This window comes from Oncorhynchus mykiss, chromosome 8 (genome assembly GCF_013265735.2).
Source record: "Oncorhynchus mykiss isolate Arlee chromosome 8, USDA_OmykA_1.1, whole genome shotgun sequence".
Taxonomy (NCBI): Eukaryota; Metazoa; Chordata; class Actinopteri; order Salmoniformes; family Salmonidae; genus Oncorhynchus; species Oncorhynchus mykiss.
In genome coordinates, this window is record NC_048572.1 from 56,126,418 (window position 1) to 56,154,307 (window position 27,890).

The window sequence follows — 27,890 nt, forward strand, 5'->3', positions numbered from 1 at the left end:
CACACTAGTGGTGGGTTTGGAGTCGAAAAGAGAATGCATGAGCAGAAAAGAACCCCATACATACTGTAAAATATGGTGGTGGAGCTTTGATGTTATGGGGCTAATATCCTTCCACTGGTCCTGGGGCCTTTGCTGAGGTCAATGACATCATGAACTTTACCCAGTACCAGGATATATTAGCCAAAAACCTTGTTGCCTCTGGCAGTAGGCTGAAACTTGGCCGCAAGTGGATCTTCCAGCAACACAATCACCCCAAGAACACGTCAAAATCCACAAAGAAATGTTTAATTGGTCACAAAAAAAAGTAGGTATTGAAAACAGGGGTGTCAATCATTTTGACCCCTACCTTTTCGCAACAAATATTATATTACTTGTTAAACAAAGTCTCTTTCTCCAAGCAATTGTATTAGTATAAAATAATATAATTTTAGTAAATATTTTCTTAACTCTATTTCTTGAACTGCATTGGTTGGTTAAAGGCTCGTCAGTAAGCATTTCACGGTAAGGTCTACTCCACCTATTGTGTTCGGCACGTGTGACAAATAAAATTTGATTTGATCGTCACTTTACCCTTACCTATATGTACATATTACCTCAATTACCTCAACTAACCTGTAACCCCACACATTGACTCGGTACTCCCTGTACATAGCCTCGTTATTGTGATTTTATTGTTGCTCTAATATTTATTTATTTAGTTTATTTAGTAAATATTTGTCTTCACTCTTATTTTTTCTTTAAACTGCATTGATGGTTAAGGGTTAGGGCATGTGACATAACATTTGATTTGAATTTCACTTTCATTTCTTGCATACAATACAGTTCAGTATTTGAATGATATACAGTCATTTTCACTCATCTTTATCAAGGTTGTCAATAATGTCAGACCTCACTGTATATCCATTGTTTTTTATCAGAATTCCTCAAGCTCAGTTGGTTGGGAATCATTGATGGGCAGCAATATTCAAACCTTGTTTGCAGATTTAAGTCGGGGCGGAGTCTGGACCATTCAGAAACACTCCACACCTCTTTGCCATTCAAATGTGTGTAATTGTCCCGCAGAAAAAAATTAACTTCTATCCCAGGGTTAGGTCTTCAGATGAGTTAGGGGGGGTTTACCTGGGCTTTGCTCCTTTCATATTTATTTTGCTCCTAATAAACTCCTCAGTCCCTGCTGGTGACAAGCAGACTCATAACATGATGCTGCCACCACAATACTTAGAAATACAAATGGATCAACAATATTGCATTCACTCTAGCCTGTGTTAAAAAAAAACTCTAAATCTTCCATTCTGTTTGCATCAAGACCGTTAAGTAATACGGCAAGACAACACAGTAGAAATATTCACTTTTTATTCTGATTTAAAAACTACAGATTTGGGTCAAATCCTATACAACACAACACAGAGTGTAACCCAGAGACAATGTTTGAATATAGCTGTCCATTTAATGATTCCCAACCAAATTTACTGAGCTTGAGCAATTTTGACAAAAACAACGGACGAACAGTGCATTTGGAAAGTATTCAGACCCCATTACTTTTTCCACATTTTGTTATGTTACAACCTTATTCTAAAATGGATTAAATCGTTTTTTTCCCTCATCAACCACCTCATCAACCTAAAATTTTGCACATTTCTACAAACATTTTAACTGAAATATAACATTTACATAAGTATTCAGACCCTTTACTTAGTACCTCGAGTCTTCTTGGGTATGACACTACAAGCTTGGCACACCTGTATTTGGGGAGTTTCTCCCATTCCTCTCTGCAGATCCTTTCAAGCTCTGTCAGGTTGGATGGGGAGCGTTGCTTCACAGCTATTTTCTGGTCTCTCCAGAGATGTTTGATCGGTCCCGGCTCCGGCTGGGACACACAAGAACATTCAGAGACTTGTCTCGAAGCCAGTCCTGCGTTGACCTGGCTATGTGCTTAGGGTCATTGCCCTGTTGGAAGGTGAAACTTTGCCCCAGTCTGAGGTTCTGAGCTCTCTGTAGCAGGTTTTCATCAATCTCTGTACTTTGCTCCGTTATTATTTCCCTTGATCCTGAATAGTCTCCCAGTCCCTGCCGCTGAAAAACATCCCCACAGCATGATGCTGCTGCCACCATGCTTCATACATGGATGTTGGCAGGTTTCCTCCAGACGTGACGCTTGGCATTCAGGCCAAAGAGTTCAATCTTGGTTTCATCCGACCAGAGAATCTTGTTTCTCATGGTCTGAGTCTTTTAGGTGCCTCTTGGCAAATTCCAAGTGGGCTGTCATGTGCCTTTCACTGAGGAGTGGGTTCCGTCTGGTCACTCTACCATAAAGGCCTGATTGATGGTTGTCCTGAAAGGTTCTCCCATCTCCACAGAGGAACTCTGGAGCTCAGTCAGAGTGACCATGTCATCTCCCTGAAAAAGGCCCTTCTTCCCTTGATTGCTCAGTTTGGACAAGCAGCCAGCTCTAGGAAGGGTCTTGGTTGATCCAAACTTCTTCCATTTAAGAAGAATGGATGATGGAAGCCAATTTCAACCCTGCAGAAATTGATTGGTACCCTTCCCCAGATCTGTGGCTCGATACAATCCGGTCTCGGAGCTCTACGGAAAATTCCTTCAAACTTGTTTTTTGCTCTGACATGCACTGTCAACTGTGGGACCTTATATAGACAGGTGTGAGCCTTTCCAAATCATGTCACATCAATTGAATTTACCACAGGTGGACTCCAAAAAGTTGTAGAAACATCTCAAGGATGATCAATGGAAACAGGATACACCTGAGCTCAATTTCAGGTCTCATAGCAAATTGTCTGAATGCTTATGGAAATAAGGTATTTCTGTTTTTTATTTGTAATACATTTCCAACATTTTCTAAAAACGTGTCTTCGCTTTGGTATTATGGGGTATCTTGTGTAGTCTGGGGGGGGGGGGGGGGGGGGATGTAATTTGATCCCTGTTTAGATTTAAGGCAGCAAAATGTGAAGACTGTGCAAGGGGTGTGTAGACTTTCACTAGGCACCGTGCATATCGATTACCCGAGTGCCTCCGGTGTTTTTAATGGTAGGAGACAGGAGGAAGAAAATGATATATGCATTAGCTTTATAAAGTCTCCCACCCCACTCCCTACGCAACTCCTCTCCACTCCCTACACAACTCCTCTCCACTCCCTACGCAACTCCTCTCCACTCCCTACACAAACTTCTCCCTGCTCTTTAATCAAAAATGGGCCTAGTGTGATGGCTGTATTTACTTGAAGGGTTTCTCTCTCAAGTCTTTTCTCCCATTGTGAGTCATCAAGAGGATTAAGTCAGTGAACTGAGTCTGGGCCTGAACTGTATTAGGCTATTGGATGAAGGAAACGGCGTATGGTGGACTTTGTATACGTTATAAAATGGATCTCAATAAAAAATCCCCCCAGATAATGTAAACCGTGTCGTGTTACCATGTTAAATAGCACAAATTAATCCTCCTTATTTGAAACAGGGAATTTAAATCAAATCAAATCACATTTAATTTGTCACATACATATGGTTAGCAAATGTTAATGGGAGTGCAGTGAAATGCTTGTAATTCATAAGAGGTCTGTAGCTATAGTGCATTAGTCAGTGGTCTAATCCTCCTAAAAGGTCATATATATAAATCGTAGTTAATCTCTATGGTAATGTATTAGTTTAGAATGTATTCAGCTGTTATAGTATTTTCATGGCTCTGTTTCAAAGGATGGACTCGTCATCTCATCATGCTACAGTATTTAATATAGAATCTCTCTCTCTCTCTCTCTCTCTCTCTCTCTCTCCAGAGCTGCGTCAAGTTGGAGAACAACTTCGACGACATCAAGCACACGACTTTGAGCGAACGGGGGGCACTCCGCGAGGCGTTCAGGTGAGAGGAGGAAGCGAGGAGAAGAGAGGAGGGGGGATCACCATGGAAACGTCCCCGTTGCCATGACAGGAGTGGTGATGGAAGGATGGGGATGGGGGGTGGGGGGTGGGGGTGGGTTCTAAGTCATTCCTCATTATTGGAGGAACAAATGAGTTTCATAGCCACCATTCAGCCTCTCCCTCTCGGAGGGGTGCATTTGTCTGAAGGGGAGGCCTCCCCCGAGGCCAGCGTCTTGGCTCTTAAACACAGGAAACGCCAAGCCTGGCTGCACGCTGGGAAAAAATGTAAATGTTTCATTTGTTGCTGCTCGCTAGAAAATAATGCTTATGGGAGTCCCCAGGCAGTATTGGAGTACTTTAAGCGTTGACTCATAAGGGTGTTTGCAATTAGAGCTGAAGATTTATTTAGCAGTCATTGGAAATCACAGGAGGGAGACCTTTGACATTGTGACAAGATTGCCAATCTGTTCTCTTGTCTGAAGATGTTTGCTTTACCACATGGCTAGCTACATCAAGGACCGATTTAATTCCACAGTGACAAATAACATGCATACATCTCAAAGTCTGTCATAAGTAGAAGTACATTACATGACCAAAACATACATATAGATAGACTGTACTGAAATATAATAATTATAATAATGGTTCCATAAGCCATTTTACTAGAATAAAGTACTGTATACGGTTAAGATTTTATCATTGTGAGTTCTGTTTGAGCAGCCAATAAGATTCACAGGTTTGAAACAAGATGACACTAGTTCTTTTAACAGAGTGTGTTTGATCAATACCTTTCGGAACTATTTTGAAACAGTGAAAGTGAACTTTATTCTGTTGGTCTATGCTTCCCTCTGTTTGCTGAGTCAACACAGCCAGCATAGTTGTAAGGTCAGTTGGGTTGTTACGGCTCAACTTACCTTGTCCACTATGTTTTCTATGTTCTGAGCTATGTTTTCAACACTATTATGTTTACATGAACTCTGATTATTTCCAGGTATAGACAACATCCTAAAAAATAAATGTAGATATCTTTATTAGAAAGAATACTATATTTGCCTTGACAGAGTGATGCTTAATGTAAAAAAAAATGGCTCAACATACCCCACTATTCCCTACATGTGAGAGCGGGCGAGGGCCCCTGCAATGCTAGTGAAAGATGCAGGTTCCCTGACAGCTAATAACGTCTGACATCAAAGTCCAGCCCGTGCCTTTATCTCAACACGATCACAGTAAAAGGCAAAGGAAGGGCTGGAGAGTCGGAGAGGGAGGGGACGGGGAGTGGTCCTCCTAGGGTAAGGAGGGTGTGTGTGTGTGTGTGTGTGTGTGTGTGTGTGTGTGTGTGTGTGTGTGTGTGTGTGTGTGTGTGTATGTGTGTGTGTGTGTGTGTGTGTGTGTGTGTGTGTGCTTGTACCTCCTAGGGTAGGAGATGAGGGGTTGAGTGGGAGGGTGGGTGGGTGGTAGGGCTGGTGGGGTGTGTTGTCAGTGGCCACGGACTGCTGCAGCTTGCTGACATCCTGTTCTCATTACTTATGTTGAGTCATCCAGGATCCAGGAAGTGATGTATACAGCAGGGGTTGGAACATCATATTTTCCCCAATAGTTTTGTTCTGAACAGAACCATTCTTTTTTTTGTTCCATTCCACTGCAATTAAAGTTATGAACCGGTTTGAACCAGAAACAGTACCGGTTTATATCGTTCCTTTCTGTTCCTTTTAAAACCTCTGAAGTATATATATACACTACCGGTCCAAAGTTTTAGAACACCTACTCATTCAAGGGTTTTTCTTTATTTGTACTATTTACTACATTGTAGAATAACAGTGAAGACATTAAAACTATGAAATAACACATATGGAATCGTAACCAAAAAAGTGTTAAACAAATCAAAATATATTTTATATTCTTCAAAGTAGCCAAATCAGAGATAGTGTCACCAGCAAAGCACCCCCACACCATAACTCCTCCTCCTCCTCCATGCTTTACGGTGGGAAATACACATCCGTTCACCAACACCGAGTCTCACAAAGACACGGCGGTTGGAACCAAAAATCTCAAATTTGGACTCCAGACCAAAGGACACATTTCCACCTGAGGCTGGTATCTCTAATGAAGTTATCCTCTGCAGCAGAGGTAACTCTGGGTCTTCCATTCCTGTGGCGGTCCTCATGAGAGCCATTTTCGTAATAGCGCTTGATGGTTTACTGCGACTGCAATGAGTAGATGTTCTAAAACCTTTGACCGGTAGTGTATTTTTACAATTTAGCTCAACATTAATTTACTCCACCAATCAGTGCTGATAGAGCTTGCTCTGTAGAGGGTAAGTGATTTAATCTGTATAGAGAAGTCATTAAGAGCAAATTGTATTTTGCAATAACAGCATGGTTTAATCACAAAAGAAAAACACACACACACTGTGCTGTCAGTCACAGTGTAGAGCGTGAGATGCAACTAACATTTTGAGGGTGAGGAGAGAACGAGAGAGGATGGAGGAAGCTTGCTTTGAAGCGCAGGGCATCATGTTTTGACATGCATTGTCTGAATTTGGCCCACAGAATTATACCTATGGCGGAGCAGCTTCTATTGAGGAACTTTGAAAATCTTTGAACTTCCGAGTTGGTTTACCATTGGACAAGAGCAAACGTTAGCTAGCTAACTAACAGGCTTTTGTGTGTAGAGCAACACTAGAATTCAAAACACGTCTTACCTTTTTGTATCGTGGTTAAGAAATCCAATGTGAAACATGATAACTATATTATCCTTAATTAGCATTGAAAAAGTAAATCCATTCTTCTCTAATTAAACATCTCCCTAATTTCTGAATTACGCTTGTAACGTTGTCAGGAGGCTGTGCTTCAGAGGGGAGCGGGAGGTAGCTTACACAAACACACACACCCACTGGCACAACATTTCGGGCTGACAAGCAGATGCTGGTATACGTTTCTGAATGACAGAGTGAGGGCTTTGCATAGATGCACTGTTGCAATTTTTGTGGGACTGGAAAAGAATGTCTGGAATGTAAAGTAGCGATAATAACTGGTTCCCATGCTTTTAAAATAACAGTTCTGTTCCCGGAACAGAATAGATCACTTTCAGTTCGGGTTCTGTTCCACAAATCATTTTGTTATTTTCTGTATTTTGATTCTGTTCCCTGAAATGGATCCAACCCTTGATGTACAGTATTATATCATTCATAGATTGTTTTAAATGCACATAAGTGTGGTAAATGTGCACATATTTCTGGTTCAAAACAAGCTGTGTTCAGTTACTTACTACTCTACCACTCAGTGACTCTGCTAGCAACAGCAGCAGGGTGCCCAGCCGTACAAACATTGCTTGGATTGTTTTGGCTGCTATGCGGGGGAACTACCCCCCAATGAAATCGCAGGATTCCACAGCAGAAAGTAAGTGGACCGTCCTGAGGCGCTCAAATATGCACTCAGTCAGAACTTCTGGGGTCTGCTCTAGTCTCCCTCCCAACGAGTCTCTCATGCCAGACGGCTTACTTCCTCACGTGAGCCTAGATCTTCTCTGTCATGTGCAGATGGAGCTAAAGCAAAAAGCTCATTGTAATTGCATTTTATGTCACTAATTATAACAGTCGTGGGAGTATTCACACCCCTTTACTTATTCAACATTTTGTTACGTTACACTACAGCCTTGTTCTAAAATGAATTCAAAATGGATTTCATCAATGTACACACAATACCCCATAATGATGAACCGAAAACTGATTTAAAAAAAAAAGAAGAAATACCTTATTTACATAAGTATTTAGACCTTTTGCTATGATACTCAAAATGTTGCTCAGGTGCATCCTGTTTCCATTGATCATCCTTGAGATGTTTCTACACCTTGATTGGAGTCCACTTGTGGTAAATTTTATTGATTGGACATGATTTGGAAAGGCACACACCTGTCTACAGTGTATAAGGTCCCACAGTTGACAATGCATGTCAGATCAAAAACCAAGTCAGGAAGTCAAAGAAATTGTCCGTAGAACTCAGACAGGATTATGTCGATGCGCAGATCTGGGGAAGGGTACTAAAACATTTCTGCAACATTGAAGGTCCCCAAGAATACAGTGGCCTCCATCATTCTTAAATGGAACAAGTTTGGAACCACCAAGACCCTTCCTAGAGCTGGCCGCTCGGGCCATACTGAGCAATCGAGGGAGAAGGGCCTTGGTCAGGGATGTGACCAATAATCCGATGGTCACTTTGACAGAGCTCCAGAGTTCCTCTGTGGAGATGGGAGAACCAGAAGCACAGCCATCTCTGCAGCACTCCAACAAATCAAGCCTTTTTTTTGGTAGAGTGGCCAGACGGAAGCCACTCCTCAGTAAAAGGCACATGACAGCCCGCTTGGAGTTTTCCAAAAGGCACGTAAAGACTCTCAGACCATGAGAAGGAAGATTATCTGATGAAACCAAGATTGAACTCTTTGGCCTGAATACCAAGCATCACGTCTGGAGGAAACCTGGCACCATCCCTGCAGTGAAGCATGGTGGCAGCAGCATCATGCTGTGGGGAAGTTTTTCAGCGGCAGGGACTTAGAGACTAGTCAAGATCAAGGGAAAGATGAACGGAGCTAAGAACAGAGAGATCCTTGATGAAAACCTGCTCCAGATCGCTCAGGACCTCAGACTGGGGCGAAGACTCACCTTGCAACAGGACAATGACCTTAAGCACACAGCCAAGACAATGCAGGACTGGCTTCGGGACAAGTCTCTGAATGTCCTTGTGTGGCCTAGCCTGAGCCCAGACTTGAACCCGATCTAACATATCTGGAGAGACGTGAAAATAGCTGTGCAGCGATGCTCCCTATCCAACATGACAGAGCTTGAGAGGATCTGTAGAGAAGAATTGGAGAAACTCGCCAAATACAGGTGTGCTAAGCTTGTAGCGCCATACCCAAGAAGACTCAAGGCTGTAATCGCTGCCAAAGGTGCTTCAACAAAGTATTGCGTAAATGGTCTGCATACTTACAGTACCAGTCAAAGGTTTGGACACACCTACTCATTCAAGGCTTTTTCTTTATTTTTTACTATTTTCTAAATTGTAAAATAATAGTGAAGACGTCAAAACTATTAAATAACACATATGGAATCACGTAGTAAAAAATTGTTAAACAAGTCTAATTATATTTCATATTCTTCAAAGTAGCCACCCTTTGCCTTGATGACAGCTTTGCACACTCTTGACATTCTCTCAACCAGCTTCACCTGGAATTATTTTCCAACAGTCTTGAAGGAGTTCCCACATATGCTGAGCACTTGTTGGCTGTTTTTTCTTCACTCTGCAGTCCAACTCATCCCGAACTATCGTAATTGAGTTGAGGTCGTTGATTGTGGAGGTCAGGTCATCTGATGCAGCACTCCATCACTCTCCTTCTTGGTTAAATAGTCATTCCACAGCCTGGAGGTGTGTTGGGTTGTTGTCCTGTTGAAAAACAAATGCTAGTCCCACTAAGCGCACACCATAACTCCTCCTCCATGTCTGACGGTGGGAACCACACATGCGGAGATCATCTGTTCACCTACTCCGCGTCTCACAAAGCCATGGCGGTTGGAACCAAAAATCTCAAATTTGGACTCATCAGACCAAAGGACAGATTCCCACTGGTCTTATGTCCATTGATTGTGTTTCTTGGCCCAAGCAAGTCTCTTCTTATTATTTGTGTATTTTGGTAGTGCTTTCTTTGCAGCAATTCAGCCATGAAGGCCTGATTCACGCAATCTCCTTCAAACAGTTGAAGTTGAGATGTGTCAGTTACTTGAACTCTGTGAAGCATTTATTTGGGCTGCCATTTCTGAGGCTGGTCACACTACTGAAATGATCCTCTGCAGCAGAGGTAACTCTGAGTATTCCTGTCCTGTGACGGTCCTCATGAGAGCCATCATACCGCTTGATTGTTTTTTTGTGACTGCACTTTAAGAAACTTTCAAAGTTCTTGAAATGTCCTGTATTGACTGACCTTCATGTCTTAAAGTAATGATGAACTATTGTTTTTCTTTGCTTTTTTGAGCTGTTTTTGCCATAATATGGAATTGGTATTTTACCAAATAGGGCTATCTTCTGCATACCAACCCTACCTTCTCACAACACAACTGAGTGGCTCAAGCACATTCAGAAGGATAGAAATTCCACAAATTAACTTTTTAACTTCTTATGGCTGAGGGCAGTATTGAGTAGCTTGGATGAATAAGGTGCCCAGAGTAAACTTCCTGCTCCTCAGTCATTTTTCCTAATATATGCATAATATTAGTAGTATTGAATAGAAAACACTCTGAAGTTTCTAAAACTGTTTGACTGATGTCTGTGAGTATAACAGAACTCATATGGCAGGCAAAAACCTGAGAAAAAAATCCAACCAGGGAGTAGGAAATCTGAGGTTGGTCGATATTCAACTCAGCCCCTATTGAAGATACAGTGGGATATTGGTCATGTTGCACTTCCTAAGGCTTCTACTAGATGTCAACAGTCTTTAGAAACTTGTTTGAGGCTTCTACTATGAAGGGGGGCCGAATGAGAGGGGATTGAGTCAGAGGTCTGCCAGCAGTCACATGCTGGTCACACGCATTCACATGAGAGGTAGCTCCCGTTCCTTTGCTTTTCTGAAGACAAAATAATTATCCGGTTGGAATATTATTGAAGTTGTATGTTAAAAAACATCCTAAAGATTGATTCTATACTTCGTTTGACAAGTTTCTACGGACTGTAACAAACTTTTTGACATTTCGTCTGCAACTAGTTGTCTGGTCTCACGTGCGTCGTGAGTTTTGATTTGTTTACCAAACGCGCTAACAAAAGTAGCTATTTGAACATAAATGATGGACATCATCGAACAATACAAACATTTATTGTGGAACTGGGATTCCTGGGAGTGCATTCTGATGAAAATCATCAAAGGTAAGTGAATATTTATAATGTTATTTCTGACTTCTGCTGACTCCAACATGGCAGATATATGTATTTGTTGTCTGAGCGCCGTACTCAGATTATTGCATGGTTTGCTTTTTCCGTAAAGCTTTTTTGAAATCTGACACAGTGGTTGCATTAAGGAGAAGTATATCTTTAAATCCATGCATAACACTTGTATTTTCATCAACATTTATAATGAGTATTTCTGTAAATTGTGGCTCTCTGCAAAATCACCGGATGTTTTTGGAACTACTGAACATAACGCACCAATGTATACTGAGATTTTTGATATAAATATTAACTTTATCGAACAAAACATACATGTGTTGTGTAACATGAAGTCCTATGAGTGTCATCTGATGAAGATCATCAAAGGTTAGTGATTAATTCTCTCTCTTTTTCTGATTTTTGTGATTCCACTCTTTGGCTGGAAAAATGGCTGTGTGTGTTTTTGTGACTTGGCACTGACCTAACATAATTGTTTGTGGTGCTTTCCCTGTAAAGCCTATTTGAAATCGGACACTGTGGTGGGATTAACAAGATTACCTGTTAATTGAAATGCATTCCAGGTTGAGAGAATGCCAAGAGTGTGCAAAGCTGTCATCAAGTTAAATGGAGGCTACATTGAAGAATCTCAAATATATTTATTTGTTAAACACATTTTTGGTTGCTACATGATTCCATATGTGATATTTCATAGTGTTGATGTCTTCACTATTATTCTACAATGTAGAAAATAGTAAAAATAAAGAAGGTGTGTCCAAACTTTTAATTGTTGCTGTATATACAAAAGTATGTGGATACCCCTTTTGTAATGCTCCGGGTGTCGTGGGTGTGGAGTCAAATGCAGGAGACAGAGAGTGCAATGCTGCGCGTCTTTTAATCGCACCAACGCACCACAGGGTGCTCACAAAAAAGTTACGTTCCCAAAACACAGGGAATCAAAATGTACAAATGGGAAAACAATCCCGACCGGACACTAACACGTGCCTATACCACAGAGCCGAAGGTTACATAGAAATAATCCCGCACAACAACCAGGCGGGCCGGCTGTCTAATAAAGACAAACTAATTAAACATCCACAGGTGCTACCACTCAACATACAAGGAGGGGAAGGAAAAACAATCAGTGGCAGCTAATAGGCCGGTGACGACGACCGCCGAGCGCCACCTGCCCGGGAAAGGGAAACACCCTCGGTCGGACTCGTGACAGTACCCCCCCCCCCCTGACGCGCGGCTCCCGCAGCGCGCCGACACCGGCCTCGAGGTCGCCCCGGAGGACGAGGCGCAGGGCGATCCGGATGGAGGCGATGGAAATCCCTCAACATGGAGGGATCCAAGATGTCCCCCACCGGCACCCAGCACCTCTCCTCCGGACCGTACCCCTCCCAGTCCACGAGGTACTGCAGGCCCCTCACCCGGCGTCTTGAGTCCAGAATGGCCCGGATCGTGTACGCCGGGGACCCCTCGATGTCCAGCGGGGGGGGAGGGACCTCCGGTACCTCACTGTCCTGCAGGGGACCAGCTACCACCGGCCTGAGGAGAGACACATGAAACGAGGGGTTAATACGATAATAGGAAGGGAGTTGTAATCGATAACACACCTCGTTTATCCTCCTCAGGACTTTAAAGGGCCCTACACACTGCGGACCCAGCTTCCGGCAGGGCAAGCGGAGAGGTAGGTTTCGGGTCGAGAGCCAGACCCTGTCCCCCGGTACAAACACGGGGGCACTGTACCCAAACACTGTACCCATTCCTCCACCGCAGGAGCCTCGGTCTGGCTCGGATGCCATGGTGCCAGGACCGGCTGGTACCCCAACACACACTGAAAAGGGGACACGTTAGTAGAGGAGTGGCGTAGTGAGTTCTGAGCCATTTCAGCCCAGGGAATGTATCGTGCCCACTCCCCTGGCCGATCCTGGCAATACGACCGCAGAAACCTACCCACCTCCTGGTTCACTCTCTCCACCTGCCCATTACTCTCGGGGTGATAACCGGAGGTCAGGCTGACAGAGACCCCCAAATGTTCCATGAACGCTCTCCATACCCGGGACGTGAATTGGGGGCCCCGATCAGAAACGATGTCCTCCGGCACCCCGTAGTGCCGGAAGACATGGGTGAATAACGCCTCCGCAGTCTGTAGGGCTGTAGGGATACCGGGCAACGGGAGGAGATGGCAGGACTTAGAGAACCGATCCACAATCACCAGAACCGTGGTGTTCCCATGAGACGGCGGGAGATCGGTTAGGAAATCTATGGACAGATGTGACCATGGCCGCTGTGGAACAGGGAGGGGTTGTAGCTTCCCTCTAGGAAGGTGCCTAGGAGCCTTACTCTGAGCGCACACTGAACAGGAGGAGACATAACCCTTAACGTCCTTAGCCAACGTAGGCCACCAATACCTCCCCTGAAGGCTCCCCACTGTCCTTGTCACCCCAGGGTGACCCGAGGAGGGTAGGACGTGAGCCCACCGAATCAGTTTGTCCCGAACACCAAGCGGCACGTACCTTCGCCCCGCTGGACACTGAGGAGGCGCGGGTTCAGCCCGTAACGCCCGCTCGATGTCCGAGTCCACCTCCCATACCACTGGGGCTACCAGCTTCGAGGCGGGAAGGATGAGAGTAGGTTCGGTGGACCCATCCTCCGTGTCATAAAGGCGGGACAGTGCGTCAGCCTTCACGTTCTGGGAGCCCGGTCTATAAGACAAAGTAAATCGGAACCGGGTGAAGAACATGGCCCACCTTGCCTGACGTGGGTTAAGTCTCCTAGCTGCCCGAATATACTCCAGATTCTGGTGGTCGGTCCAGATGAGAAAGGGGTGTTTAGCCCCCTCAAGCCAGTGTCTCCACACCTTCAGAGCTCTAACCACCGCTAGCAACTCCCGGTCCCCCACATCATAGTTACGCTCCGCTGGGCTGAGCTTCCTTGAGAAGAAAGCGCAGGGGCGGAGTTTTGGTGGCGTACCCGAGCGCTGTGATAGCACGGCACCCACCCCAGCCTCGGACGCGTCCACCTCCACTATGAATGCTAGAGAGGGGTCCGGATGTGCCAACACGGGCGCATCAGTAAACAGCGCCTTCAACTTGTTGAATGCTCCGTCCGCCTCTGCTGACCACTGCAAACGCACCGGGCCCCCCTTCAGCAGTGAGGTGATGGGAGCCGCTACCTGGCCAAAACCCCGGATAAACCTCCGGTAGTAGCTGGCAAAACCCAGAAACCGCTGCACCTCCTTTACCGTGGTCGGAGTCGGCCAATTACGCACGGCCCTAATGCGGTCACCCTCCATCACTACCCCCGAGGTGGAAATGCGATATCCCAGAAAAGAGACGGCTCGTTTAGAGAACACGCATTTCTCAGCCTTGACGTATAGGTCATGCTCCAGCAGTCTACCAAGCACCTTGCGCACCAGAGACACATGCGCGGTGTGAGTGGCCGAGTAGATCAGAATGTCATCGATATAAACCACCACTCCCTGCCCGCACAGGTCCCTGAGAATCTCGTCTACAAAGGATTGGAAAACGGCTGGAGCATTCTTTAACCCATACGGCATGACGAGGTACTCATAGTGGCCTGATGTAGTACTAAATGCGGTTTTCCACTCGTCTCCCTTCCGAATACGCACCAAACTATACGCGCTCCTGAGATCCAGTTTTGTGAAGAACTGCGCTCCGTGGAACGATTCCACCGCCGTAGCGATGAGAGGTAGAGGGTAACTATACCCCACTGTGATGGCGTTTAGACCTCTATAATCGATACACGGACGCAAGCCTCCCTCCTTTTTCCTCACAAAAAAAGAAACTTGAGGAGACGGGTGAAATGGAGGACCGAATGTACCCCTGTCCCAGCGCCTCCGTGACATATGTCTCCATTGCCAACGTCTCCTCCTGGGACAGCGGGTACACGTGACTCTTGGGAAGCGCAGCGTCTACCTGGAGATCTATCGTACAATCCCTTCCCGGTCGATAAGGTGGTAATTTAGTCGCTTTCACTTTACTGAAAGCGATTGCCAAATCGGCATACTCGGGGGGAATGCACACCGTGGAACCCTGGTCTGGACTCTCCACCGACGTGGCACCGATGGAAACTCCCAAACACCTTCCAGAACACTCCTCTGACCACCCCTGGAGAACCCCCTGTCTCCACGAAATTTTAGGATTGTGCCGGGCCAGCCAGGGAGTCCTCAGCACCACTGGAAACGCAGGCGAATCAATAATAAAGAAACTGATCCGCTCCCTATGATTCCCCTGCGTCACCATGTCCAGTGGGACCGTGGTCTCCCTAACCATCCCTGACCCTAATGGCCGGCTATCTAGGGAGTGCACGGGGAAAGGAGAATCTATTGGCACCAGCGGAACCCCTAACTTAAGGGCGAGTCCGCAATCCATAAAGTTCCCAGCTGCGCCTGAATCGACTAGCGCCCTATGCTGGGAAGAGGGAAAAAAGCGAAGGAAAAAAGTTAAGACAAACATGTGGCCAACAGGGGGTTCTGGGTGAGTTTGATGCTGACTCACCTGGGGTGACCGAGAAGCGTTCCGCCTGCCATCTCTACTCCCAGACGGACCCCCCCAGCACCGATCAGACGTGTGTCCTCTCCGACCACAGTTGGTGCAGGGAAGGCCTCCTCCTCCGGTACCCCTCGGCGCAGCCCCTCCCAACTCCATCGGAATGGGAGCGGAGGGGCTGGGTGGTGGAACGCACAGGACCCTCTCTGAACGCCCGCGGGCAGCCAGCAGATTATCCAGTCAAATGGACATGTCAATCAGCTGATCCAGTGACAGAGTGGTGTCCCGACACGCTAACTCCCGGCGGACGTCCTCTCGGAGACTACACCTGTAGTGGTCCATGAGGGCCCTGTCGTTCCACCCAGATCCGGCTGCCAAGGTCCGGAACTCCAGCGCGTAATCCTGGGCGCTCCTCCTCTCCTGCCTGAGGTGAAATAGTCGTTCTCCCGCCGCTCGGCCGTCTAGAGGGTGATCAAACACAGCACGGAAGCGGCGGGAAAACTCTGGGTAGTGCTCCCGCGCTGAGTCTGGACCATTCCAGACCACGTTCGCCCATTCCAGGGCACGACCCGTGAGGCAGGAGATGAGGACACTCACCCTCTCTACTCCTGAGGGAGTGGGTCTGATGGTGGCCAGGTATAGCTCCAGCTGGAGCAGAAACCCCTGGCAACCCGCCGCCGCTCCATCATAAGCCCTCGGTAGCGTCAGACGGAGGGTGCTGGAGTCGGGAGATGGGGAGTCCGGAACCGTGGGTGCCGAAGGTGGAGAGAGGAGCCCACTCCTCTCCCATCTGTCCATTCTCTCCATCACTTTATCCATCGCGGATCCGATCCGATGAAGGACGGTGGTGTGGTGGAGAACCCGTTCCTCCATTGATGGGAGAGGGTTGGCTGCTGCTCCTGCTGACTCCATTCAATTTGATAGGTGCGGGATTCTGTAATGCTCCGGGTGTCGTGGGTGTGGAGTCAAATGCAGGAGACAGAGAGTTCAATGCTGCGCGTCTTTTAATCGCACCAACGCACCACAGGGTGCTCACAAAAAAGTTACGTTCCCAAAACACAGGGAATCAAAATGTACAAATGGGAAAACAATCCCGACCGGACACTAACACGTGCCTATACCACAGAGCCGAAGGTTACATAGAAATAATCCCGCACAACAACCAGGCGGGCCGGCTGTCTAATAAAGACAAACTAATTAAACATCCACAGGTGCTACCACTCAACATACAAGGAGGGGAAGGAAAAACAATCAGTGGCAGCTAATAGGCCGGTGACGACGACCGCCGAGCGCCACTTGCCCGGGAAAGGGAAACACCCTCGGTCGGACTCGTGACACCTTTAAATGAGTGGATTCGGCTATTTCAGCCACACCCGTTGCTGACAGGTGTATAAAATCGAGCACACAGCCAAGCAATCTCAATAGACAAACATTGGCAGTAGAATGGGCTTACTTAAGAGCTCAGTGACTTTCAACGTGTCACTGTCATAGGACAAGTCAGTTTGTCAAATTTCTGTCCTGCTAGAGCTGCCCCGGTCAACTGTAAGTGCTGTTGTTTTGAAGTGGAAATGTCTAGGAGCAACAATGGCTCAGCCAATGAAGTGGTAAGCCACACAAGCTCACAGAACGGGACCACCTAGTGCTGAAGCTGGTAGCGCTTAAAAATCCTCTATCCTTGGTTGCAACACTTACTAACAAGTTCGAAACTGCCTCTGGAAGCAACATCAGCACAATAACTGTAAGTGGGGAGCTTCATGAAATGGGTTTCCATGGCTGAGCAGGTGCACACATGCCCAAGATCACCATCAGCAAGCCAAGCGTAGGCTGGAGTGGTGTAAAGCTCACCACCATTGGACTCCGGAGCATTGGAAACACATTTTCTGGAATGATGAATCACGCTTCACCATCTAACATTCCCACAGGACAAATCTGAGTTTGGCGGATTCCGGGAGCTACCTGCCCCAGTGCATAGTGCCAACTGTAATGTTTGGTGGAGAAGGAAAAATGGTCTGAGGCTGTTGAAGGTCCTACACAGGGGGTCCAAAAAGCAACAGTACAGGCAGGGAAAAGTCTAGTAACGTTGTCCGGGAGATCAAGCAATAGGTTGATAACAGGAAATCCGATTCCCTGCCTGTACAGCTAAAGTAGGTGGATGAGGCGGCACATCTTGGAGAACCGGTCCACTACAGCTAAAATAGTAATGAAGCCCGAAGTCTGGTAGATCAGTGAGGAAATCCATGGCAATGTGGGACCATGGTCTGTGTGGTGTAGGTAACGGCTCGAGCTTACCGGTAGATAGTTGGCGAGGGCTCTTCGCCCATGCACAGACAGGACAGGAAAGAACGTAATCTCAGACGTCTGCTGTTAGGGATGACCACCAGAACTTGCGTGTCAGTAGCTCCGTGGATCGGGAGATCCCGGGATTGCCAGAACTCAGCGGGGTATGGCACCACTGCATTAGTTGGGGCCTGATGGACGCCGGAACGTAGGTCTTACCTGCAGGGGTGTCGGGAGGTGCTGGGTTGTGACGTAGGGGCTCTTGGACGGCTGATTGGATTTCCCTCTGTATGGGTCCCACGACACAAGACGGAGTCAGGTTGGGATCGGGAGCTGGAATAGAAAAGGGGGAGTTAAATAGACGGGATAAGGAATCAGCCTTCACATTTTTCTTGCCAGGCAGATAGCTGACGGTGAAGTTGAAGTTCAATTGGGTGAAGAAGAGTGCCCAGCGAGTCTGTCTGGGGTTGAGCCTCTTAGCACTTCTTAAGTACTCCAAATTGAGGTAGTCGGTAAGAACAAGGAATGGGTGATAAGCTCCCTCTAACCAGTGGCGCCACTCATTGATAGCCAGCTTAATGGCGAGGAGCTCTCAGTTCACAACATCATAGTTCCTCTGAGGGTGACAGTTTCTTGAAAAAGAAGCCACATGGGTGTAATTTGGGAGGTGTCCGTACACGCTGAGAGAGAAACGCTCCTACGCCGACCTCGGATGCATCAACCTCCAGAACAAAAGGAAGGGTAGGATCTGGCTGCCTAAGGATGGGTGTAGAGGTGAAGAGGCATTTCAAGGTCTGAAATGCAGTAAGGGCGGTGTCGGTCCATTGGAGGGTATGGTTTTTTTGACTGGTGAGAGCTGAGAGAGGAGCAGTTGTGCTGCTGCAGTTTTGGATGAACCGGCGGTAGTAGTTGGAAAATCCTAGGAAACATTGTAATTACTTTACGGTGGTAGGTTTGGGCCAGTTAAGCACAGCCGTGACTTTGCCTTCGTCCATGTTGGCCCCTCCTGGTGTCAACACGAAACCTAGGAAGGTTACCGTAGTGACGTGAAATGCGCTCTTCTCAGCCTTGACATAAAGAGGGTGGTCCTGTAGCCGTTGGAGGACCTGTTGCACATGCTGTACGTGTTCTGCAATGGAGGGAGAGTAGATCAAGATATCGTCAATGTACACGATGGGGAACTGGTTGATCATGTCCTGGAAAACTTCATTCATGAAGGACTGGAAGACTGCGGGAGCATTGGTGTGACCGTAGGGCATAACCAGGTATTCGTAGTGACCCCTAGCGGTGATGAACACCGTCTTCCACTCATCCCCACTTCAGATACGGACTAGGTTGTATGCACTACGTAGGTCCAGTTTAGAGTAGATGGTAGCCTGTCCAACTTGTTCTAGTGCAGCCGGAATCAAAGGAAGAGGGAAGCGATTATTGATGATAAGGCCATTGAGGGGTCGGTAATCTATGCAGGGACGGAGACTACCATCATTTTTTTTCACAAAAAAAAACTGGATGCAGCCGGTGACATCGATGAACAGATGAATCCCATGTTGAGGGCCTCTTCTATATAGATGTCCATAGCCTCATTCTCTGGGATGGACAAGGGGTAGATCCGAGCCTTAGGGGGCGATGCCCCAGGAAGGAGGTCGATCGAGCTGTCCTCCGGGCGATGAGGGGGCTGAATGGACACCTTTTTTTGCTGAAGACACTCTGGAACTGGGCTTATACAGGTGGGATGTGGGTTGGAATGGCAGACTCCGATCCTTCTGTGGAGGTGGCTCGACAGAGTAGATTGACGCAGTTCTTAAAACAGGCAGGAGACCATGACAGCAGTTCCCCTTTCCGCCAGGAGATGGCAGGGTCATGAAGGCCTAGCCATGGGTGATCGAGGATGAGGGGTTCTTTAGGCGAAGACAACACCATTAACTGAATGACCGCAGAGTGAAGGAGGTCAATCTGAAGGGTGATACTTTCGGTCATGCGAGACCAGTTCCGAGAGGTTGTCAGTCCAGCGCATTAATCCTAATGGGAGGATTAACAGGGATTAGTTTGACTCTTAAGTGGTGTGTCAATTGTTCGTCAATGAAATGACCTGCGGCCCCAGAGTCCACTAGTCCCTCCACAAACTGAGTGGTCCCATTAGCAGAAAGAAGAGCCGGGGTACCAAACTGCCTTTTGGTAATATTTAAAAATGTAAAGATGCTTACCCTGTTGGAAGTGGAGGGGCTGTGAACACCCCTTCGTGGGGGGGCAAATCGGACAGCTATTGAGTAGGTGGTTACTCTCTCCACAATAGAGGCACAGGTTTTCACGTAACCTCTGATGTCTCTCGGAAGGTGTGAGAGGGGCGCGGCCGATTTGCATGGGTTCAGGGCTATTAGACTATGGTGGACGAGAGAAGGGAGTGGAAGACTCACAGGCCATGGGCGACTGTATAGGTCGGCGGTCCACCAGTAGGTTGCCTATGGACATCCGGGAGTATTGATTTAGGTCTGTTAAATCTCCTCTGCAGGCCAGTTCGATCTGTAACTCCCGATTAAGACCCCTCCGGTAGACTGTAAGGAGTGCTGGTTCACTCCATCCACTGCCAGCAGCCATGGTACGGAACTCAAGGGCATACTCAGTGGTGGAGCGACAGCCCTGTCGCAGCTCACATAACAGGTCCCCGATGTGACGACCTGAAACTGAATGGTCGAACACCTCCTTGAAGAGGGCATGGAAACGTGATTCAGAGAACAGATCAGAACTTTGAGCGGCCCACAGGGCTGTGACCCAATCCAGAGCTTTGCCTGTGAGTAGGGAGATGACGAAGTCCACCCTGTCTTTGTCAGTGCTGAAGTCATCGGGGTGATGGTCTATGTACAGGTTACATTGCATGAGAAGTCCCTGGGGAGCTGTAGTATTTATTAGGCATGGATATGGGGGAGATGAACAAGAGGAGGCTGTGGCACCTGATATCGGTGAAGCAGGAATGGACTGGTGAAGGAGGTCGCAGTTCATCGATTCGTCCCTCCTGTCGGGCTAGACGTAGCTGTAGCTCCGCTGAGTCCATCTGTCGTTTTTGGTGAGGTTTTCTGTAATGAACACGATGGGAGACAGAGAGCCGGTTTCAAGCACAGGGCACAGCAGGTGTTTATTGGTAAAGGACCACAGGAGGAGGCAGGTAGCTGGGTCCAGGGGCAGGCAGAAGGTCATACACAGGGGGTCCAAAAAGGCAACAGTACATGCAGGGAAAAGGCTAGTAACGTCGTCCTGGAGATCAGGCAATAGGTTGATAACAAGAAATCCGATAGGCTAAAGTACAGGTAGGGAATAGGCAAAAGGCTCCATTAGTGAGGCATGCAACACTATCATACATGGGAGGATTAAATTACGGAAAACCAGCACTCTGAATAGAAGTGTGTCACAAAGCAAACAATACCTCACAATGATGGGGGGCAAATAACTTAACTAACTAGTGTGTGATAATGACATACAGGTGTGTGAACAGGTGATCATAATTCAGGTGATTTGGATCTGGAGAGTGAGCTGCATTCAGGGGATCTACGTGTTTGAGAGTGTGAGCTGGAAAGTGGGCTGGAAAGTGAGCTGTGTTCAGGGGATCTACGTGTTTGAGAGTGTGAGCTGGAAGCAGACGTTACAGATCAATGGAAACAGGATGCACCTTAGCTCAACTTCGAGTCTCATAGCAAAGGGTCTAATGTTTTCTATTTTTTATAAATGTGCATACATTTCTAACAACCTGTTTTTGCTTTGGCATTATGGGGTATTGTGTAGATTGCTGAGGATTCTTTTTTTTTAAATCCATTTCATAATAATGCTGTAATGTAACAAAATGTGTAAAAATTCAAGTGGTCTGAATAATTTCTGAAGGCACAGTATATACAGTGCCTTGCGAAAGTATTCGGCCCCCTTGAACTTTGCGACCTTTTGCCACATTTCAGGCTTCAAACATAAAGATATAAAACTGTATTTTTTTGTGAAGAATCAACAACAAGTGGGACACAATCATGAAGTGGAACGACATTTATTGGATATTTCAAACTTTTTTAACAAATCAAAAACTGAAAAATTGGGCGTGCAAAATTATTCAGCCCCCTTAAGTTAATACTTTGTAGCGCCACCTTTTTCTGCGATTACAGCTGTAAGTCGCTTGGGGTATGTCTCTATCAGTTTTGCACATCGAGAGACTGAAATTTCTTCCCATTCCTCCTTGCAAAACAGCTCGAGCTCAGTGAGGTTGGATGGAGAGCATTTGTGAACAGCATTTTTCAGTTCTTTCCACAGATTCTCGATTGGACTCAGGTCTGGACTTTGACTTGGCCATTCTAACACCTGGATATGTTTATTTTTGAACCATTCCATTGTAGATTTTGATTTATGTTTTGGATCATTGTCTTGTTGGAAGACAAATCTCCGTCCCAGTCTCAGGTCTTTTGCAGACTCCATCAGGTTTTCTTCCAGAATGGTCCTGTATTTGGCTCCATCCATCTTCCCATCAATTTTAACCATCTTCCCTGTCCCTGCTGAAGAAAAGCAGGCCCAAACCATGATGCTGCCACCACCATGTTTGACAGTGGGGATGGTGTGTTCAGCTGTGTTGCTTTTACGCCAAACATAACGTTTTGCATTGTTGCCAAAAAGTTCAATTTTGGTTTCATCTGACCAGAGCACCTTCTTCCACATGTTTGGTGTGTCTCCCAGGTGGCTTGTGGCAAACTTTAAACGACACTTTTTATGGATATCTTTAAGAAATGGCTTTCTTCTTGCCACTCTTCCATAAAGGCCAGATTTGTGCAATATATGACTGATTGTTGTCCTATGGACAGAGTCTCCCACCTCAGCTGTAGATCTCTGCAGTTCATCCAGAGTGATCATGGGCCTCTTGGCTGCATCTCTGATCAGTCTTCTCCTTGTATGAGCTGAAAGTTTAGAGGGACGGCCAGGTCTTGGTAGATTTGCAGTGGTCTGATACTCCTTCCATTTCAATATTATCGCTTGCACAGTGCTCCTTGGGATGTTTAAAGCTTGGGAAATATTTTTGTATCCAAATCCGGCTTTAAACTTCTTCACAGCAGTATCTCGGACCTGCCTGGTGTGTTCCTTGTTCTTCATGATGCTCTCTGTGCTTTTAACGGACCTCTGAGACTATCACAGTGCAGGTGCATTTATACGGAGACTTGATTACACACAGGTGGATTGTATTTATCATCATTAGTCATTTAGGTCAACATTGGATCATTCAGAGATCCTCACTGAACTCCTGGAGAGAGTTTGCTGCACTGAAAGTAAAGGGGCTGAATAATTTTGCACGCCCAATTTTTCAGTTTTTGATTTGTTAAAAAAGTTTGAAATATCCAATAAATGTCGTTCCACTTCATGATTGTGTCCCACTTGTTGTTGATTCTTCACAACAAAATACAGTTTTATATCTTTATGTTTGAAGCCTGAAATGTGGCAAAAGGTCGCAAAGTTCAAGGGGGCCGAATACTTTCACAAGGCACTGTATGTATGTATTTATTATTTTTATTGACTAACTTTATTGACTAACTCTGCAAAATTAAGTTATTTGAGAATTAAAGTTATGTTACTAGTGCATCATGCTTTGTGACATTACGATAATCTATACCCTAGTTAGATCATGTATTTTCGCTGCTTCTGGTGCACTAATTTGTTCGTGAGCTGGCTGCTTGTTCTAAAAACTATAATCTAATCTATTCAGTGGCTGCATAGGCAGCAGTGGTCATTCGGTTTTGGACATGCAAACGTGAAATAGATGCATTTATGTTCAAATGTACACATCGCTTTATATATCTTCACAAAAACAATTGGTAGTTTGAAAACTTGGCATCATATTTCTGTCATGCTGTTTTGTTGATAAACTCCAACCACCACCCCTCCTCTCCTAGCACCGGGTATTCAACCAACAGCAGCCGCCACTGCCTGCAACAGGGTTGTACAATTAAAGGTGAGGTGGATTTTACATGGGTTATTTAGTAAAGAACAGTATGGAAACAGAACAGAAACGGGATAAAGGAGTCTATCCTTCCTTACATACTAGGGCTGTTGAACGATTAGAATTTACTGTGATGAATCCCGATTAACCGCAAATTCAGAATGTGCTCAAATTGAGACTTTTAAATTTTTTTATACAAAAAGCATTACAAGAATATTGACATCTAGATTTTGTCCAAAAGTAAATAAATGGATTTTCTTTAACCTCAATGTCAGCTTGTTTTGACATCGCATTGTTGCTTTTAGCTGTGTATTTTGATGTTTTCTGTGTATTTTCATATGTGTGTCTTATGTGCACTGACGTGTAGTTTATTTTCAGCATTTTGCTGTATTTTTGCAGAGGGATTGCCATTTGGCTCGGTTTTTGAACATCTTTTTTTCCTTTATAAAAATTGACGGTGAGCATTTGAAGCTGCTAAGGACCCATCAGAGACTTGTGAGTTGTGACCAGACAAAAAGGCTTTCAACACAGAGACACTGAAAGGCATTGATATCCCTGGTGATTGAAGTAAGGTGCCATCATTAGTCCCTGAGACATTACGTTGTCACTAATTAGGAAGAGCAACACCTCGTCTTCCTCAAAGACTCCATTACTGCTGCGACTGAAGTCCCCCACCTCTCTTCTCCTCGGCATCACACCAGGAAGGTGGATTCATTATGACAAGAAGAGAAGAAAAAGTGTCCCTTTCCACTGATTTTCCCCCTTCCCTAGTACCCAGCACGAGTAGCTATAGACAGCAGGACAGACAGAGAGAAAGAGGAGGGTTTATTTTATACTGAAGCCAGTCTTAATTGGTCACGTCGTAAGGCAGTTTGTGTAATTATGATGACAGCGCCTGGTTTTGGAGTGGACGGTCTCGTCCCTCCACGCGTGTTCCCCAGGGCTCTCATTATGACGATTGGTGACGATGGCTTTTATAATGTGTCCCCTGTCCCGTCTGAAGGAGTGAAGGGTTTCCCCAGGGTCTTTGGTCCTCTAAGAGGTTGTGTAGCACTTTAATTCATTCATGTCCAAGTACTAGTCTGTAATGGTGTATTTGTTTATTGTGGAATGATACTTTTGTGGAAAGAAAGTGTGCCTTACTCATTTCAATGGCTTTCAAGGAATGTAAGTGAGAAAATGTGGCGATATACGTCTGTTTTTGTAATGTCTCATTATGTGGCCTAAAAACTGTGAGTATGGTTTGTGATGTTCCTCATACACGTTCCTCATACAGCCTACGGAATATTTAAAGCTGAACAATAAAGGATAGCTGCCTTTTAAATATGCTTTATTAAGGCACTGCTGTAGGCGAACACACACACATACACACAGACACACACCTCGCACACCCCCAACACACAGACCCCCCCAACCACCCGCCTCCCCACACACCACAGCTCTCCCTTGTGGGCAGCAGGTGTGGGGTTGGTCCTAGCATTAGAATCGACGGTGTGTGTCTCCTATGGCAGGGCCAGGCTTAGTGGGCGTTGTGTGCAGCTGGTAGACCTTCTTCCTCTATGGACCTCCAGTCTACTGCATCCTGACAGCTCTGACAGCTACGTTGACATCCCTTAAACATGCCATAATCTCTCTCTCTCTCTTCCATCAAATCCCCAGGGCTAAGCCAAAATAGTATCAGATAGCCAGATAGCATAACGTGCTACATGTTAATGCACTTTGAGGGTATAGAGTACCGCACGCACGCACGCACGCACGCACACACGCCCACACGCACACACACACACACACACACAGACACACATACACACACACACACAGACACACAGACACACACACACACACACACACACACACACAGACACACACACACGCACACACAGACACACACACACACACACACACACACACACACACACACACAGAGACAGTGCAGGACAACAGTTGGAGATGGCGCCACAATGGCAACCTAACAAGGTGTTGGAGTCTAATGCAGGAGCCTGAGTTGAATGTATAATGGTGGGTCAGGAGCCAGTTGACCTCCCTCTGTGGCTCATTTGCCACACATCTTAAGACCTGAAAACAAAGCCACCATAAATAATAGAACAGGCTGCTGAATCAAAGAGAACAAGGAGAGGACGAGCCTAGAATTGTTTGATTGTTGTGTTCACAGGAAAGAGAAGAGTTGTTTAGAGATGCCATGGGAAGCGTTGGAAGTTAGGTGTGCAGCATGGAAATAGGTGTCCTTGGGTGTCCCCCCCTCTGTACTGAGTTTTTAAGCAATTGTAATATACAATTCTGGTAGGGCCCCTCAGAATATTAGACCAATATCAGGTGAATATTTTATAGGCTTTTTGTCATCCAGAGCTCTGTGTCATCCAGATCCGGGACTACTCCTATGACTGTGACTGAGGCTGTTGTATCTCTGTCTCTGATTGGTTAGATAAGGCTGGTACCCTTGAGTGGTGATGTTTGAGGAGATTCCCCGGTTGGTCGGTTAATAATGCAAGAGACTGGAGGCAGCGGTGAGAAGACATCCATCAGACGTCCTGAGACAGGCAGAAGCTGGGGAGGGGGCTCACCTATAGTGTGTGTGTGTGTGTGTGTGTGTGTGTGTGTGTGTGTGTGTGTGTGTGTGTGTGTGTGTGTGTGTGTGTGTGTGTGTGTGTGTGTGTGTGTGTGTGCAAGAAGCTGTGGGGGCTTAGCTATAGTTACCACTCTGTAATAAAGGCTGTAGTATTATTGCCTTGGTGTGCTGAGATATAGTACAGCCTTAAGGGTGGACGCTTCTCTGTCGTTTTATGACGCTGTCTTCGTCTTTGTTTTCTCCCGGGTTAGTTTGGGATAGAATTTGTTTATGTTTCTGCTCAAGGTTATTTGTGATAGTGTTGTGTGTGCTCCAATCCCTATGAGAGTAATCTATAATAGTTCTAGAAAGTTGAAAAGTTGGCGTTTGTCTGAATTGAGGGTGATTTCATTTAATATTAATTTGTGGGGGGGGGGGGGTGCTTATATTTGTCCTGTAATGGAAACTCCCCCTGAGACACCATCAGGGAGTGGGGTCACAGCCAGAGTCGCCATTGTACAGCACCCCTGGAGCAAGTGTCTTGCTCAAAGGCACAGCAACATTGTTTTTTTTTAAATCACCTTGTCGGCTCCAGTATTCAAACCAGCAATCTTTCAGTTACTGGTCCTACGCTTTAACCTCAAGGCTACCTGCAGCCCCTAAAGAGCAAATGTTGTGTGACAGGAATGGGAGTCGGACACCCGTGTGCGGAGCACAATGGATTAGTAGTCCATCACCTTAACCACTCAGCGAACTCGTCCTTTGAAGTTCAACCTAAGGAGTTTACATTGAGGGAGTTGCGACATCCGTGTAAATCTATCGACTTTGAACCAAGCCCTGATTACGAGGTCATATTAGTGGATTTCAGTCCCCACTTCTACATGTTTATTGAGCACTCACAACAGGTTCACTACAAAGGATGGATTCCAGATAAACCATCGAACTATACCCTTTGTGGGTACACATTTTCTCTCTCGTATTTAATGTGATTAAGAATGCATTTGGAAGTCTGTGTGTTGTGCCTGCCTTTAATCATGACCTGAAAAGACACAGGTGTTCTACTCAGAGTGGCTCAGAGAAAGACCCTTTGTTAGTGGTACTCAGGATCCTGGCACGCACTGCCACAGACCATTTACAACTCCTGATCAAATAGGATTGCCTGTGAGTTATTTTCACTTGACATTTTGGAGAGCCGCTGGTCAGGAAAGCTGAAGTGACTGCTGTGGCTGTGTCATCTGCGATTTTAATGTTTCAATGTTTCCATACAAATAGAAAGAGAGAGGGAGAGAGAGAGCGAGAGAGAGGGGGGGGGGGGGGGGGGGGGGGGGGTGGAAGAAAAAGGGAGAGAGTGAAAAGTAGAGGGAAAGAAAGAAAGGGATAGAGAGGATATTTCATCTGCAAGTTTTCCCGTGTTCGAAATTATGCATCTTTATTTGATGAGGTAAAAGTAAAGAGAAACGGCAATTAATTAAACAAACAAAAAAACACAAAATGCATCCTCACCAAAGCCTGTCAATTTTTAAAGGCTGTTTACTTTGACTAGTTTAGTAGGGGAAACACAAAACAAGCTTCACATAGGCAGCACACATGCTCAGTCCCGCCTCCTGCTTTCTTTCTTTCTCTTTTCCTCTTTCTATCTCTCTGAGGTCTTGTCGTTTGACAGGACTGGCAGCGCTGCATCCATTTTGTTACTTCATGAATATTTCATCAGGCCCAGCCAAATTAACCTATGTATAATTTAGCGACAGCGTGTTGTTGTCTACCAATATGGCGTCTCCACCACCATTACGGAGTCGTTTGTTTTTGGACCCC

The 27,890-nt window shown here is 46.0% G+C and overlaps 1 protein-coding gene across 1 annotated transcript in view; it reads left to right on the forward strand.

Annotated features, from left to right (window-relative positions):
• LOC110530943 (dihydropyrimidine dehydrogenase [NADP(+)]) overlaps window positions 1-27,890 on the forward strand; it is a 136,242-nt gene that overhangs the window by 12,464 nt on the left and 95,888 nt on the right. Inside the window, exon 3 of the mRNA XM_036985742.1 lies at window positions 3,782-3,864. Within this exon, the coding sequence (XP_036841637.1) occupies window positions 3,782-3,864 (83 nt within the window). The remainder of the gene's footprint in view (window positions 1-3,781; window positions 3,865-27,890) is intronic.